This window comes from Dromiciops gliroides, chromosome 4, assembly GCF_019393635.1.
Source record: "Dromiciops gliroides isolate mDroGli1 chromosome 4, mDroGli1.pri, whole genome shotgun sequence".
NCBI classification, from domain to species: domain Eukaryota; kingdom Metazoa; phylum Chordata; class Mammalia; order Microbiotheria; family Microbiotheriidae; genus Dromiciops; species Dromiciops gliroides.
Genome location: NC_057864.1, coordinates 277,209,521 through 277,227,587, shown reverse-complemented (window position 1 = coordinate 277,227,587; position 18,067 = coordinate 277,209,521). Strand labels below are relative to the sequence as shown.

At 37.2% G+C, this 18,067-nt stretch overlaps 1 protein-coding gene across 8 annotated transcripts in view; it reads right to left on the bottom strand.

Moving 5' to 3' along the window:
• Window positions 1-18,067, bottom strand: part of BEND6 (BEN domain containing 6) — a 112,711-nt gene that overhangs the window by 40,365 nt on the left and 54,279 nt on the right. For all 8 annotated transcript variants that reach the window (XM_044004468.1, XM_044004463.1, XM_044004465.1 and 5 more), the window contains 2 exons: window positions 12,471-12,575; window positions 11,114-11,291 (listed from right to left, as the gene is read on the bottom strand). In XM_044004468.1, the coding sequence (XP_043860403.1) occupies window positions 11,114-11,291; window positions 12,471-12,575 (283 nt within the window). The remainder of the gene's footprint in view (window positions 1-11,113; window positions 11,292-12,470; window positions 12,576-18,067) is intronic.

Here is an 18,067-nt window from a genome sequence, read left to right as displayed (position 1 = left end):
TAGATGCCTAGTAGTAGGATCAAAGTAGTGAGTCAAAGGCTGTGAAAAGTTTAATAATTTTTCTGTTAGTGCCAAATTGTTTTCTTGAACAGTTGTATATTTATGAGTTTGTCTTCCTACAACCATTCCAAACATTAACTAATTCTGTCTTAATTACATTTACCAATATGATGGGTGTGAGGTAAAACCTGAGTAGTTTTCATTTGCTTTTCTTGTATTATTACTCAGTCATTTAATAAACATGTATTAATTGCCTACTATGTGATAGACACTTTTCATATGGTTTTTCATAGCTTTTTACATGGTTGTTGATAATTCACATTTCTCCTTTTGAAAATGGTTCATATCCTTAGCCCACTTATCTGTTACTGTGGAATGAATCTTGGTTTCATATATTTGTATCATTTTCCTATATATCCTGTATATCAGACTGATTAGAGATATTTGGTGCAAGGCTTTCCCCTGATCCCACTCGGTTTCTCTTCTTGTCGTCAGTGTTTCCACCATGCTCTGGAATATTTTCCTCTGATTCTCAGAATTCCTGGCTTTTTTCAACACAGTTCAAAAGCTACCTTCTGCAAGAAGCCTTTCATGGTCCTCCCAATGCTAATGCCTTCTCCTTTAACTTTATTCTTCCTTTTCTCCATGTTATGTATTTTGTTTGTATCTATAGATCATCTCCTCCATTAGCTATTGTAAGATCCCTGAAGTCAAGAACTGTTTGGTTTTTTTCAAAGAACTGTTTTTGTTATTTCTTTCTTTTTTCTTGGAGCTTAGCTCAATGCTTGGCATATACTAGGTACTAAATAGATGTTTGTTTATTGATTATTTCAGATGAATTGGTTTTGTTTATGCAAGAGTTTTAAAATTTCATCTTGTTGAAGTTTTCTATTTTGTCTTTTATGGTCACCTCATTTCTCCCCTGTTTAGTTAAGGATCTATTCCTTAACCATAGATCACTTTGTGGCAGTAATATTATGAGCAGTGTGCTAGTTTAAAATCCTTGGTCTCACTTGAATCAAAGACCTGATTAATCAATGAACAGAATTTGTCAGTTTTTGGGAAGAATATAAATGCCTGAGATTATGATCATTACAAAGTTTGTCTGGTTTCTGGTGACCAAATTAGGAGAGCCAATTGCTTTTTGTTTAATTCAGTTCAGAGGTATCCCTCTATTCTCCTTCGACAAGATTGAAACAGGGGATCTTTAGAAGGAATGGTTAAAGAGGTAGCAAACAGATTCAGAAAGAACATTATTATTCTGTTTGGGAAACCCCTAAGCCCTAAATGAAAACTATGGGTTTTTGTTTGACTTTCCTCAAAAATTTTGTCTGGTTTCATTTTTACTATGAAATATAATTTGGAAGTCATTTGGATTACAAAGAGAATTCAGGGGGTGGCTAGGTGGCGCAGTGGATAAAGTACCGGCCCTGGATTCAGGAGTACCTGAGTTCAAATCTGGCCTCAGACACTTGACACTTACTAGCTGTGTGACCTTGGGCAAGTCACTTAACCCCCATTGCCCCACCAAAAATAATAATAATAATAATAAAAACCAAAGAGAATTCAGATTAGTAGGCAGAACTCTGTCTGTCTGGACCTCCCACTCAACAGAAATGCTTATATATTAATAAAATTCCTCTGACAGTTTTTGGCTTAAAATGCAGAGTATGGAGTTTTTCTTCCGTAATTCAAAGGTGCCAGAATTCATATTCTAATGCATGCTACAAGTCAGCATGACTGGATCACATCTCTTCAAAATATACTCAAGTTAGCAAATATAGATAAAGTTTTTTTTTTAATAATCCTAAGGATAATGCCTATCCTTGATGAATACCTTCTATGGCTAAGTAAATCTCCTAAAAAAAAAAAAGAGTGCCCAGTTTCACTGACTCCTCATATAAATTAATGAAATCTGACTTTTTTTTTTAATTAAAAAAATTTCTTTTTAATCTGACTGTTCTCTTTAAAGAGTCAAGTCTTTCAGTTGCACTAAGAGGGTATTTGTGAATGTTTCTGCCCATATCTATATCTGTGGCTGCTTTACAAATTGGACAATATAATTCCTAAGCCACAACAGTACAAGGTTTTTTGTTTTGTTTTGTTTTGTTTTTATAATGTAATGTCACCTGCCCAGTGTAAGATTAAGGTAATTTTAGGTAATTTCAGCTGCAACAGACCTTTTTACCATCACAATAGGGGAATGCCTGAATGCACTCCAAAAGCAAGGGATATTATCACTACCTTCTGACTAGGTGACAGGGACTTTAAAAAAAAATCCTCCTTCAAATTGACTGGAGAATAAGCCTGAGATTTGGGGTAGCAGTTTCCTAGCCCCTCTGGGAATTTGGTGAGTCTTATGTTTCTCTGTACAAGGTTTCCCAACTGGCACATAAGTGACAAATTTGGTCCAATTGATATATTTTCCCTATATTGTCGGGGGCTTATTCAGCACATGGACTTACTCTGTATTTAGACAGAGGTCAGTCATATGTATAATCATATCTAGCAAGTCATATCTAGACTAGAGATAACAAATATGTGGTCAGGGGCTGTATGTGGCTTAGAAATATGGCCCAAACTAGATTAAAACATAATTGGGGACCCAGTAATACCACTTTTGGGTCTTTTCCCCAAAGAAATCATGGAAAGGGGAAAGAGACCCACATGTACAAAAATATTTATAGCTGCTCTTTATGTGGTGGCAAGGAATTGGAAGTTGAGGGGATGCCCATCAATTGGGGAATGGCTGGACAAGTTGTGGTATATGAATACAATGGAATACTATTGTGCTGTAAGAAACGATGAGGAGGAGGAGTTCAGAGAAATCTGGAGGGTCTTGCGTGCGCTGATGATGAGTGAGATGAGCAGAACCAGAAGAACATTGTACACAGTATCAACATTGAGTGTTGATCTACTGTGATGGACTATATTCTTCTCACCAATGCAATGGTACAGAAGAGTTCCAGAGAACTCATGATAGAAGAGGATCTCCAAATCCAAGGAAAAAAAAAAAAGAACTGAGGAGTATAGATGCTGAATGAACCATACTATTTCTTTTGTTTTTGGTGCTGTTGTTTTTTCTATTTTGAGGTTTTTCATCATTGCTCTGATTTTTCTCTTATAACATGACTAATGCAGAAATAGGATTAATGTTATTATGTGTGTATGTATATATATATATATATTTATATAACCTATATCAGATTACCTGCTGTCTAGGGAGGGGGGAGGGAGGGAGAAAAATCTGAAATTGGAAAGCTTGTATAAACAAAAGTTGAGAACTATCTTTACATGTAATGGGAAAAAATTTTTTTTTAAAAACATAATTGGGAAATATTTAACAACATAAATACAAATACAAATCAACATAGATAATATTACATTAAAAAAAGCCTAAACCAATATGCAGCCTGAAGGAATCTTTATGTACAGATTTGTGACTCCTATTTCTATTTGAGTTTGACTCCATTGGGACAGACAAAGATCTGGCAGGGATTGCAAGAAATGCTGCAGAGCCACCAGAAAAAATGCTTTAGGAATGACCAGGAAACCTCTTCATGAGTTAGGTTTAGTCTAGATTCCTCCCAGAAAGTAAAGTCTTAACCCAGATTTCCTGAGTTGGTAAGGTATGAAGCATGCTCCTGAGAGTCAGTGAACACTGAGGCCAGATGCCCCACTGTATTGGAGAAGACAACATGGGATATCTGATGAAAAAAAAAAAAGAAGGAACCTCAAGGATGGAAAACAGAGCATTTAAGGATAAGAATGACTGTCTCACTGATGCTGAGTGAAGTGAGCAAAACCAGAACATTGTACATAGTAACAGCAACATTGTGTGATGATCAGTGCAATGATCCAAGACAATTCCAAAGAACTCATGATGGAAAATGTTCTCCACATCCAGAAAAAAAGAATTGTAGATTCCGAATGCAGATTGTACCATACAGTTTCTACTTTTGTTTTTGTTTTTACTTTTTTTGAGGATTTGCCCTTTTGTTCTGATTCTTCTTTCACAGCATGACTAATGCAGAAATATGTTTAATTTGATTGTACATATATAACCTATATCAGATTGCTTTCTGTCTTGGGGAGGAGAGAGGAAAGGGAGGGAGGAAGAAAAATTTGGAACTAAAAATCTTATGAAAACAAATGTGGAAAACTATCTTTATATGTAACTGGAAAATAATAAAATACTTTTATGATTAAAAAACCAAAAACAAAACAAAAGAATAACTGTCACAGAAAAGGCCATTATTTTATTGTTTTTTAATTCTGCACTTAACAAATATCAACTATGATGAGTCTTTCCATGTATAGCAAGATAGTAGGGTTGTACATGAAATTGTATATGTCTGTTATTAAAGCATTAAACATCTCTATTATTGTTTCAATTATTATTATCTTGAATATTAAACTGTACATCTCTATTTGTAACTTTCAAAGTTGTCCTGTTTGTCTATGATTTTGTATTTTATATTTCACATGTTACTGAAATGAAATTTCTGAGAGTTTAAACAAATGGAATTGACACATTATAGATGATCAGGCTAAAAAGTTTCAAAAGAAAGATCCTTTTATACAATTGTGCACTCAATGGGTTTTAAAAATATTGATTGAATGGTTACCAGCAAAGAAATATTATTTTTGTCTTTTAAGTATTTAATGAAACAGGTTCAGTAAAAAAGATGCTTAATCCTTGATAGAATTGAAAACAATTTTTATTTCTCTGTGTGGCAGCAAAAGAAAAGAATCTTCTAACTAAGCAGTTTTATAAGATTTATAAGATTTTTACAACTTAGAAAATTCATATGCCAATGAGATAATTAAGACTTGTTAAGAACTCCCTTATTTTCTAGAGGAACTGTATGAAAACCTGGCCTAACATATAAAAAATCCTGAGGCCAGGGCAGCTAGGTGGTGCAATGGATAAAGCACTGGCCCTGGATTCAGGAGGACCTGAGTTCAAATCCAGCCTCAGACACTTCACACTTGCTAGCTGTGTGACTCTGAGCAAGTCACTCAACCCTCATAGCCGCACCAAAAAACAAACAAATAAATAAATAAATTTGGGGGGGGGCAGCTAGGTGGCACAGTGGATAGAGCACTGACCCTGGATTCAGGAGGACCTGAGTTCAAATCTGGCCTCAGACACTTGACACATACTAGCTCTGTGACTCTGGGCAAGTCACTTAACCTTCATTGCCCCACGAAAGAAAGAAAGAAAGAAAGAAAGAAAGAAAGAAAGAAAGAAAGAAAGAAAGAAAAATCCTGAGGCCAATAAAAAGCATATAACAAGCAGACCCAGAGACATTTGGGAATTTATGGAACTTCTGGATACATCCTTAACTGTAGACACTTCCCTCCCTAGGCCATTTGGGAGTTTATGGAACTTCCTGAGACACTCTTATCTGCAAAGATTCCCAAAGCCTTCCTGTTTCACATCCTCTATCTCATTGCTTAGGTTCAAAGCAGGCGCTGCCAGGCTGATTTGCATTATACAAATGGAATTAAGAACATCCTTTTGCAAATCAGGAAGCAGGGAGTTAATCAATCAATCTGGACCTGATTGACATATCAATAAAGACATAAAACAATTGTCCAGGGACTTCAACATCCCCTCTACCTCACCAGCTACTGTGGCTCAAAGGTTTAAATACTCTCATTCCCCAAGATAGAGCGTTCTCTCTCTTCTGAGAAGCTCCCACACATGCCATGTGTTTCAGTTTTACTAGCAAAATAACAATAAACTGGTTGTACAGAACTGTGCCTCATTCTGTTTTTGCGGGGAACTTGGGTCTGTGGGAGAAAATAGTTTCTCTCTCCCTTGGTTTTCTTTTTGTTTCTTTTTTTTTTTTTGTGCAGGGCAATTGGGGTTAAGTGACTTGCCCAGGGTCACACAGCTAGTAAGTGTCAAGTATCTGAGACCGGATTTGAACTCAGGTCCTCCTGAATCCAGGGCCGGTGCTTTATCCTCTGTGCCACCTAGCTGCCCCTCCCTTGGTTTTCATAAAGGACAGTTTTCTGGTGTCCCTTACTCTGTCTGTAGAGAGCAGTTTACCCAACTGTGGTCCACTCTGGTTCTATAAGCTCACTCTGTTTATGAAGGGGACAGTTCTTATTTTTAACAATTCTACTCTACAAGTCTTTTTCTTGTCTTCAACTTGGAGCAGAAGCAGGAGCAGGAGCAGGAGCAGGAATTTATCTTTTTAGAGATAGGAAGTGGATCTGTGATTTAAGTATATTTAGTATAAAAGATTTCCAGCTGGTAAAACTCCCTCTACACCTTCTCTACAATTTATAGTCTTTGAGAGTTGTTCAGAGCACTGGGAGTTGTAACAGGAATTAAGCTTACCAACTGCTAAACTCTTAGACCTAGACTTAAGGAAATAAAGCGCTTCAGGAAAAAAAAAAAGCAAGCCCAATACTTTTAGAGAAAAGGTAATACTTCTTCTCCCATTAGGCAGTTTGCTTTCCCAGAAGGCCTGACTAACTGGGAAAATCTAGATGATTTGGCAGAATTGTCTAGTAAATTGAAAGCAAAGCCACCTAAAAGAAATTACATATTAAGAAATGATTAGAACAAACCATGCAGTTGCAAATTCTTAGCTAAATTAGAAAATGAAATAAACTAAGCACCTCAAGGATATAAAGAACTGTCCAACAGGAGTAGAAGTTCAGGGGATTGGAATGGACTGCAATGGAATTGCAATAGCAAAACCAAAGTCCTTGACTTTGGATGAGTTGGAGTAGCTGAGTTTTCATTTTCATTTCCTGAGGTAATAGAGGTGGCATCTACCAGGGTTGTGGAGTGGTTGTGGCATCCACAGGTAGTAAGTTTTTTTGGAAAGCAGGAAAATGTTGTGCTATTATGGTGGTGGAAGAGAGGAAAATCCCCAGGAAATATTTTGTGATGAGATCAGGCTAGAAACTGAATATTTCAGGCTTGGCTCTGGAAGCCAGCCTTTTAGTCTTTAGAACAGAGTTCTAATGGAAGTGGCAGAAATGGACTCATTGCTGACAGTGATATATCCTTGGGATCAATGAGATCAATGAGGGACAACTCCCTTCTCCGGTGCCTGGTGTGTGTAGGCACTTTGCTCATGATTTTTTTCCTATTTTATGATTTTTGTCTCCTATAAATTATAACCAGTCATAAGTGATCTGTGATTCATGCATATTAATTAACTACATGGTAGTGGTGCTAGTTGGGAGGAGATAATGCAATGGTGGACCTCAGGGACTACCTTGGTATACAAAGAGCCAACTAGGTCAGAGGTTTAGACCTCTGTAATGAATACCAAAGTTTTCTTTCCCTAAATGGTAGTTAAGCCAAGTGAGATAAGAATTTCATGGTTTTAATTTTAACAATTCTTATAAGTTCATAAATAGCAGAGGTAGATAAACCACATCAAGAGATCATGTACCTCTCCCTTTCCTCCTAGTAAAGCAGAGTAATTTGTAAACCAGAGTCAGGTGTCTTAGACTAGTACATTTCTTAGAGAGGTTTTTGGTCTCCAGAGTGAGGGGCAGAGTAAAGGTGTAAACCTAGACAAGATCATGACTCCTGGGCTACTTAGGAGAAAAGTGTGGTTTGGGAAGAATTTACCTTGATCAACTTTCCAAGATGGAGGTGTAGACTTAGAAAACTGAGTAGTCTTCATTTTGCTTTTGTCAGTCAGGCAGGCAATAAGCATTTATTAAGGGCCTGCTATGTACTCTTTTCAATGGTGGTTTTTCTTTACACCCTAAGCCTTCAAATCTTGTGTGTGTGTGTGTGTGTGTGTGTGTGTTTTTTATTTTTTCCAATGAACAGAAATCTATTATCTCTTCTTTCCACCTCTCTCTCCACCTCCAGTTATGGGGAGGGTGGTGCTGGTGATGGGAAACAAACCCTTGTAACACATATGCATAATTACAGAAAACTAATTTCTATATTAGTCATGTAAAAAAAATCTACTCCACTCTATCCCCTAAGTCCATCACCTATGTTTCTGTGAGGAAGCAGGCAGCATGTTTCATCATGAGTCCTGTGGAATTGTGCTAAACTTCCAAACATTGCCAAAGACACCTGTTTCTTACAGTGATTTACATGGCGATATGAGAAATATTGTAAACCTGGACAAACAGATTGTAAACTTCACTTCTCAAACTGGAGCAAAATTATATAATTAATTTCAGATATTTTGTTCAGCCCTTCCTCTGGGGCAATTGTCCCCAACTTGCAACAGAATTACTTGACGGTTAGAACCCCCAGAGGGAGAGTGGGTGACTACTCTATAAGGTTCTAAAGTAGGGGTAACATTGTGAAACTTCACGTGTTACACTGTAGCTCCTGAGCCCTCACCAGTGTGTTTCTCCTTAACAATCAACCAGTAGTCTCAATTAGCTCTTATCAAAGGCATTTACTAAGATGGTATGATTAGAAGAGTTATTACAAAACATTCTCCCCCAAACCAAATATAGTGTCCATGAAAACAGTGGGCTCAGACTTAAAGGGCAATGGAAAAGAAGCATACGTGTAGGGAGCATGGGTGGCAAAGGGACAACTCACTGCTCCTAGTTCAGTAAAGCTTTTCCTGAGTTCATAGCCAGCATTCTTCTCTGGTACAAAGAGCCATATTCCCCAAAGCTGCCTCTTCCTTGATGTGTCTCTTCACTCCCAATTAGATGCATTGTCTCTTACTAGTCCAGTGTTTCTGGTGATATGGTCAATGGTAGGGGGGAAGAGGGAGGAGTATAACAATACCTTCTTTTATATTTACTTCTCTCCCCATCTTCTGCTCTCTGGTATAGGCACAAGAGTATGCCTTTACAAAATATTTCCAAGCCTGGAATTTTCCCTCAGTGGATTGGTTAATTCCAAGACTGCTTTGCTATTTTTATAGATCCTAGAGTAATGACTGATTCTCTCAGCCAATCACATTGCTTTCTTTCTTGGCTCAATTGGAAAGAAGTTTGCATTTGATGACAGTGATTAAGAGCTTAACCTTATTTTGTTTACTTATTAAAACCTGATCACATTTGATTACATTGTTGTGGAGTTTCAGGAAAATCCCTTAATAGCTACCTACCATTTTGTGATTACTTTTTAGGTTTATTGATTCTATAATCCAGTCAAGAAGGCTTTGGCACCTAATTAAGGTATCAGTGCTTAGGCACATCTTATTTACAGATTTGTTATGGAAGCAATTATCTCATCCCCATTTAAGTTGGGCTAAAAGTCCAGGCTGTTGACATCACTTCCCTGTCACCTGAGTACCCATCAGCTACAAGGGACTCTAGGTGTTCTCTAATCATTGGTTGGCAACCTTTAAAACTGAACTTTTTAAAGTTTAAATTTATATTAGATAACTCACGGGCAAGTAATCTATGCATGTTATAGTTGCCCTGTGTTCTGAATAGTAATTGATAAACAATGCTATCATGCCTTTCTATCTGTGAGATTAAAAGTGAAAATTACTTTATAGTGTCTCTGAAAGCAACTGACATGAATACCAAAATTGAGGGGGTGAAGGGAAACACTATGATGAGTACTATGAGATTCTGTCCATTTGACTCTTGATCCAAGTGACAGACTTTAGCTAAAATGTAGTGTAGAATTTTTCTTCTCTATTTGGAAGGCACCTTTTCATATTCTCTTCTAATTCTTTTTATTATGTGACCCTTCATTTAAATGTTATTTATCCATTTGAAGTTTATTGTGGTATATTGTAAAAGATGTTGGCCTAAGGGAGCAGCTAGGTGGCGCAGTGGATAAAGCACTGGTCTTGGAGTCAGGAGGACCTGAGTTCAAATCCAGATTCAGATACTTGACACTTACTAGCTGTGTGACCCTGGTCAAGTCACTTTAACCCTCATTGCCCTTCCAAAAAAAAAAAAGATGTTGGCTTAAACCAATTTTCCTACCAGTTCTCATTAATTTGGGAGTTCTTGCTCTAGGAGTTCTTGTTCTTAGGTTTAATTAGGAAGGAAAGAAGGAATAATCATTTATATAGCACCCATTATGTACTAGACACTGTACTATGAACTTTAGAAATATTATCTCATTTGATCCTCACAAAATCCTTCCAAGGTCGGTGTTATTATCACTCCCATCTTACAGTGGAAGACACTGAGGCAAACAGAGGTTAAGTGACTTGCCCAGGGTCATTCAGTTAGTAAATTGGATTTGAATTTAACTCTTCCTGATTCCAGGCCCAGCATTCTATCTGCTGCACTATGAACTCCTTCTAAGCATTGCTGCATTTTATTGTTTCTGTTCTTGCTTATTTAATCTGTTCTACTGATCTTTTTTTTTTTTTTTTGCCTTTCATCCAGTATTAAATAGTTTTGATGATTACTTATTTATAGTCTCCTTTGATATCTGGTTTTGCTAGGCTTCCTTCATTCCTATTTTAAAATATTTTAAATATTATTTCTCCTGAGATTATTAATCTTTTCTTTCTCCAAATGAACTTTTTTATTATTGGCAGTTTGGTATAACATATGGATCTGAGAATTAATTCAAGACATATTGTCATTTTTATTATTTTGGCCAAAGTCCAACCATAAGTAATGAATATTTCTTAAATTATTATTCTTCTTTTTGTTTCTGTAAACTTTTATTCTAAACTAATAGCTACTGTATTTGACTGGCTTCTGACACATATTGACTATAACTGTGGGTGCATCACTTTACTTTTAAGTATTAGAGGTCACTCTCAAAAACATTAAATTACATATAGTTGCTGATCTTCATTGGTAGAGGAGGCTTTCACATCAGAATTTTGACATCAAAGAAATCACAGAATCTTATATAATTTATTTATTTAAGTCATCAGTATTTCTTGGTAGGTTAATATCTAAATATTTTCCACATTTGGTAGTTATCTTGAAGAGAATTTCTCTTTCAATTATTTTCTCCTGATTTTTGGTAAAACCACATAGAAATGCTGAAGATTTTTTGTAGATTTATTTTTTTATCTTGCTACTTTACTACTTATGATATGAATATGTTGAATTATTCACAACATCAAATATTTCCATTATTCCTAAAGTATGCTTTACACTATTTTTCATTCATATTAGGCTTTCCCATTCATCCAAAATATCAAGTTCTCTCAGATTTTACCTTGAAGTGTGACCAGTGACTGCCGAAGGCGGCAGTTTTCTGTCATGGTGTCAGAGAGTTTCTGTTTCAGATTTTTTATTTTGGCACACAATTCCACTTTTGATAACTGGATTAAAGACTCTTCATCATCACTACTGATTTCAGTGGGCAGAAAGGCAGTTCCAGAAGAAGATTCTCCCTTTCAAAAAAAAAAGAAAAAAAAGGAAGAAGGAAGGTAAGGAAAGAGTATTAAAGAACCACATGAAATATTTTAAAGTTTTATCAAAATATGCCAATGCTGCATGTCCTTAGTCCCATTAGCTGTGAGATTACCCATCACCCATCTCTTACTAGCTGTGCGGCCCTGGGTAAATCTTTTAACCTCTCTAAGCCTTATCGGTAAAATGGGGATATCTTAACACTACTTACCTCATAGAACAATTGTGAGGATCATATAAAACATGTAAAATGCCTTGCAAACTTTAAAACAAAATATAAGATGTAGAGTTATTATTGGTTTTTAAATCGGAAATAGGCTAATGGTATAACTTTTTGTGCAACTCAATCTTTTGTTTTTAGTGTAAAATAAGTGTACATGTAGCTGATAAACCCATACCAATTTCTTAAATCGAAAAGAAGTGGGTGCTTCCTACAGTTCTTTAGTAATACATGCTCTTTTTACTGTGGATACTGTCTCCCCTAATACAAGTAGTATGGATTGGTTAACTGTGATATTGTTAGGCACCGTCTCTAAAGATATAGTAAATAGTATGCAGTGGTAAGTATTTGGGCAGACTGATAGGTTTTTCAAATCTGTCTGTAAAGGACACACAAGTAATCATCAGATAATGAGGATGGTGACAATGGAGGTCAAATAATTACTTCTTTTCATCTAGCATAATGCTGATATATATTTGTTAGACCTTTTATTTATTTTTTTTTAAGTGAGGCAATTGGGGTTAAGTGACTTGCCCAGGGTCACACAGCTAGTAAGTGTTAAGTGTCTGAGGCCGGATTTGAACTCAGGTACTCCTGAATCCAGGGCCAGTGCTTTATCCACTGCGCCACCTAGCCGCCCCTTGTTAGACCTTTTAACTCCTACAGTCTTGGGACTATGTATTCATCATCTTCATCTTGAATGAATGACTAAATGAAGAGATGCATAGGTCTACTGAACAGTCACCATTAAAGCTTTGAAACTATGAATTATTGAATACTGTTGAACTCAGAAGTACAAACTTTAAAATATTCACATATTTATAAACCATGAATCCTTCCAGTATCTCTTTAGGTAGGTTCCTGATGCTCTATGCTTAGGACAATAGCTTCTGATTTTTCACTTCATATTGCCAAAGATTGTTGAATATGAAGGATTTACCAGTTTGTCCATCAAAGGTGTTTCCAGTTGATTCAGCATCTTAGCAGGAGAAGAATCTTGTAGAAATTTTTTTCTTTTTTTACTCTTCTGTTCCTGAATCTGTTCCTAAAAGATGCATTTTAACAGTGTTTATTACATTGAATTTCATAGTTCCCATGATATCTAGAAAGGGGGGGATTTTAAAATTTCACTAAATTATTTTGAAAAACTAAAAAGTAACCTAAATTACAAATTTTAGAAAATTTATGTCATCATCTGTAATCCTTGAGAGTAGGGATCATTCAATTTTTTGTAAATGTATCCCCAGCACCAACTATTTGCTTGGAAAAAGGAGGCAACTTAAAACATGTTGTTCAAGGGGCAGCTAGGTGGTGCAGAGGATAGAGAACTGGCCCTGGAGTCAGGAGTACCTGAGTTCAAATCCAGCCTCAGACACTTAACACTTACTAGCTGTGTGACCTTGGGCAAGTCACTTAACCCCAATTGCCTCACTAAAAAAAAACAACAAGAAAAAACCATGTTGTTCATTTGTCTGAATCTAGCTTTTACTATATGATAACATATATACGATGCCATGGGGGGGAAATTGAATGTAAAGTCAGGAATCCTGGGTCTGAGTATTGGCTTGGCTACTTTGTAGCTGTATGATAATGAATCATTTGTTTAATATGTCTATGTTTCATTCTCTGAAGTGGATAAAAACCATGTCATAGGGATAGTATGAAGAAAGCAGTTGGTAAGCCACAAAGTAGTATTTACATTTGTGTTCCTCTTAGGGACAGTTCTTATTTTGACAAGGACTCGGGCTCAGTATTTTCATGTATCAATGCTTAAATGACCTATGGCACCAAGTGGATAGATCTAGTGTCAGATACTTACTAGATATGTGACTCTAGGACCCAAATGGGGATGATAATAACACTTACCTCATATGGTTATTGTGAGGATCAAATGGGATATCTGTTACAAGCACTCGGTACAATGCCTGGCCCATAGGTAGGTACTAGGTAGATGCTTATTCTCTCCTTACCCTTGTCTTCCCCTTCTAGCAAATAAATTAGTTCCTTTATCAATCAACCAATAAGTATTCATTAAACACCTGCCATATTCCAGGTATTCTACTAGGTGGAGGAATAAAAATAGCTAACATTTATACAAATAATGATAATGGCTTACATTTATATAGCACTTATTATGTTTGGGGCCTTGTGCTAAGAGCTTTGCAATTATTATCTCATTTGATCCTCACAACAACCTTGGAAGGTAGGTGCTATTATTACCCTCATTTTACAGTTGAGGAAACTAAAGCAAAAAGAGGGTAAGGGATTTGCCCAGAGTCACACAACTAGTAACTGTCTGAGGCTGGATTTGAACTCGGGGCTTCCTGACTCCAGGCCCAGCACTACCCACTGTAACACCTAGCTGATTTTCAAATTCAAAAGTGAATAAATAAATCTTTGCCACCAGAGACTTTACATTCTATTAGGGGAAAGTATATTCTCAGGTAAGGAAATATAGGATACATGCAAAAATACATACTGGTTTAATGGGGATGGGGGACAGTAACATCTGGGGGGAATCAGGATAAGCCTCTTGAAGAAGATGATTTTAGAGCTCACCTTAAAGGTAATAAGGATTTTTAAAGATGCTGGTGAAGAGGAAAGTCATTCAAGGCATCAGAGATAAATAGCCTGTACAAAGGCATAGAATCAAGAGGTGGAATGTTAGGTTTGAGGAAAAAACCAAGAAGATCAATTTAGGTGAAGGATAGAGGGGTATGAGAAGGGAGTAACATGTGTCAGCCTGAAAGATAGGTTTAACCAGTTTGAAAATAGTTTTCAAAGCCAAAGAAAGGAGTTTGTATTTTAGTTTTAAGACAATGGGGAGCTATTGAAGTTTATTAAGAAGAGGAGTGACACAGTCAGACCTGCATTAGGAAAATCACTTTGTTGCAATATGGTTTGGAGAGGGGAGGGGCTAGCTCTAGGAGGTCAATTAAGAAGCTATTATAATAGTACAGGGAAAAGGTAGATTAGGATGGTTGTGGTAGTCAGTGTTAGTCAGTTACTATGTACAAAGCATTGTGCTGAAACCTGGAAATATACTTTTTTTTTTTGTGGGGCGATGGGGGTTAAGTGATTTGCCCAGGGTCACACAGCTAGTAAGTGTCAAGTGTCTGAGGCCGGATTTCAGGTCCTCCTGAATTCAGGGCCGGTGCTTTATCCATTGTGCCACCTAGCTGCCCCCGAAACCTGGAAATAGAAAGAAAGGCAAAAGACAATCCTTGCTTTTTAGGAGCTCAGTCTAGCTGGGAAGATAAAAAGGAATGAACTACAATCTACATACAGGATAAAATGGAGATTTGTTGTTCAGCTGCTTTTCAGTAGTGTTTGACTCTTCATGTTCCCGTCTGAGGCAAAGATACTGGAGTGGTAATTTTACAGATGAGAAACTGAGGCAAACAGGATTAAATGACTTGTCCAGGGTGACACAGCTAGTAAGTGTCTGAGGCTGGATTTAGAACTCAGGTCTTCCTGATTCCTGGTCCAGTGCTCTGTCCAACCATGCCTCCTAGCTGCCCCAATGGAGGGAGGACAGTAAAATTAAAGTAGATAAGGAAAACTTCTTGTAGGAGGTGGGATTTTAGCTGGAATTTGAAGGACTCCAGGGAAATCAGAAGGCTGAAAAGAGGAGGAAAGAATTCCAAGAATGGGGAACAGCTAGTGAAAATAAAATGCTTATTCAGGAAATGGAGCATTTTGTTCTATGAGCAGCAAGGAGGCCAATGTGACTGGATTGCAGAGACTGGAGGGGACTGGAAGATGTAAGGTCTAAGAGAACTGGAAAGGTAGGAAAAGGATAGGTTTTAAAGAGCTTTGAATGACAAACAGATCATTTTATATTTGATCTCGGAAGTGATAGAAAGCCACTTGAGTTTATTGAGTGGATGACATAGTCAGATCTACACTTTAGAAAGATCACTTTGGTAGCTGAGGGGAGGATGGACAGGAGTGGGGAAAGATGGGAATGGCTGGGGGACCAACCAGCAGGTTATTTCAATAATCTAGTCTTGACGTGATAATGATGTGGGATGGAATTAGGGTGATCAGATTGATCATGAGGCATCCCAAAGAATTACGTGACTCAGTTTCCCAAGTTTTATTGAAAGACTGTTGACTACAGGGAGAGGACCAGAAAAAAAATATATAGAGATAAAGGTATCTCTAGAATAGGGAAAGGAAAGACAGTTATATTGATAGTATGGATAAATTTGATGTAGGATGGAATTTGGGGTCAAATTGATTGTGAGTCGTCCCAAAAGAATTACAAGACTCAGTGACTCAATTTCCTAAGTTTTATTTGCAATACTGTAGGTGACCACAGGGAGAGAACCAGAATAGTGGAAAGGTATCTCTCAAATAAGGAAAGGAAAGACAGCTATATTTATAGTATGGATAAATTGATTATCAGTCTCATTATAATAATCTCCACCTTGGGGAGGTACAGGGGAGGGTCTGTCCTACTCATTATAATATTCTCCACCTCGGGGTATTACAAGGGAGGGCTTATCCTAATTTGGAGTTCCTTGGGGTCTGAAGCCAACCCCCAAGGTGGATACCTTTTTCAGTGGAGGTGTGTTTTGGGGGTTTACACATCATAAGGTGAATCTGGGGACAAATTTGGCCTTTTCTGCACATGTCTCTTTCTGATTCTCATGGCTACTTTCAAAATATAATCATTTTTCATTAGAATTTCTATAGGTTGTCTTTTTCCTTTATTGTTATTTTGACCTGACCTATTCTGGTCCATTATGGATGTTGATCACTATGGGTATGAGAACCTAACATAAGTTACCCATTAACTGAGATCTGACTCCCTTTTAGAGCTAATATCTGTACTAGAGTTTGGGTCTTATATTTTTCTATTAACTCTTTTTTGCCTCCTACATCAAATTAATTATCAGTCTCATTATAATAATCTCCATGTTAGGGAGGTACAGGGAGGGTTTATCCTAATTTGGACTTCCTGGGGTCCTAGGCCAACCCACAAGGCAGGTACCTTTTTCCTTGGCCCGTAAGGTGAATCTGGAGACAAATTTGGCCTTTTCTGTGTGTATGTTACCTCAACTTGCCAAGGTCAGAATGTTCATTCCCATGCCTAGTTTCTGGATATTTTCATTTATCAGTTAGGATTTCTTTAGCCTGTCTTTGTTATAGTTAAAGTCTCTATGATGTGCCTCTTTATGTTCTTGTTTTGAGTGATGATTGATGTGGGTGGCAAGAACCTAGGCCCTCTCTTGTATTAATGAAGGCCCAAGTCTTAAGTTATCCATTAATCCCTTTCGGAGCTGGGGTCTGTAATTTATAGCCCTTCTTGGAGCTCAGATCTAAATTAGAACTTGGGTCCTAGGTTTATCTGTTAACCCTTTATTTGCCTCTTACATCATTAAGGGCTGCTAACAGGGTGGTGGCAGCATCAGAAAAGAAAAGAGAAGGTATGTGAGATTGTGAAGGTAAAATTGACAGTTCTTGACAGTAGACAGGATAAGGGGGTAGGAAGTAGGGTGAGAGATAGTGAAGAGTTGAGGATGACACCTAGGTTGTGAGCCTGGGTGATGAAAAGGTGGTAGTACCCCTAATAGTAATAGGAAAGTTAGGAAAAGGGGAGGGTTTCGGGGAAAGTTAATAAGTTCAAATTTCGATATGTTGAGTTTAAAATGTCTATAAGATATCTAGTTAAAGATGTCCAATTAAATAATTAGAAATATGAGATTTGGAGGTCAGCAGAGAAGTTAGGACTAGATAAGATTTGAGAATCATCAGCATAGAGGTGATAGTTGAATCAATGAAAGCTGATGAGATTATGAAGTGACCCAGGACAACCCTTTGGGACACCCGTGGTTAGCTGGCATGACCTAGATGAAGTTTGAGTAAAAGAGACTGAGAAAGAATGACCAAACAAATAGGATGACAATGTCAGACAAGTCAGACAATGCTCAGACAAGAACCAGGAGAGAGCAGTGTCATAAAACCTAGAGAGAAGAGAGCAACAAGAAGGTAATTAATAGTAATCAACAGATTAAAGAGAGATCAAGAAGGCCACTAGATTTGGCAATTTGGTACTTAGTGCAGCCGGGCACATAGTAGGTATTTAATATTTACCGACAGATTGACTGAATTAAGAGATTGTTAGTGTGAGAAAAAATATATATATATATATATATATATATATATATATATATATATATTTTTTTTTTTTGTGGGGCATTGGGGGTCAAGTGACTTGCCCAGGGTCACACAGCTTAGTAAGTGTCAAGTGTCTGAAGCCAGATTTGAACTCAGGTACTCCTGAATCCAGGGCCGGTGCTCTATCCACTGCGCCACCTAGCTGCCCCCCCCCCAAATAATTATTAATAATGGATTTCTTGGGGGGACCCAGAGATCATTTTCAGGCCTTTCTTTCTCCAGAAAGTCTACTTCTTGAGGAACTTTAGCAAATATCATCTGGGACAAGCCCAAGGGAACAAAAGAAATGGAGATAGACTCTTTTGTCTAGCTTAGTGAAGGACTACCCCTTTCCCTTAGGCAACTTGAATG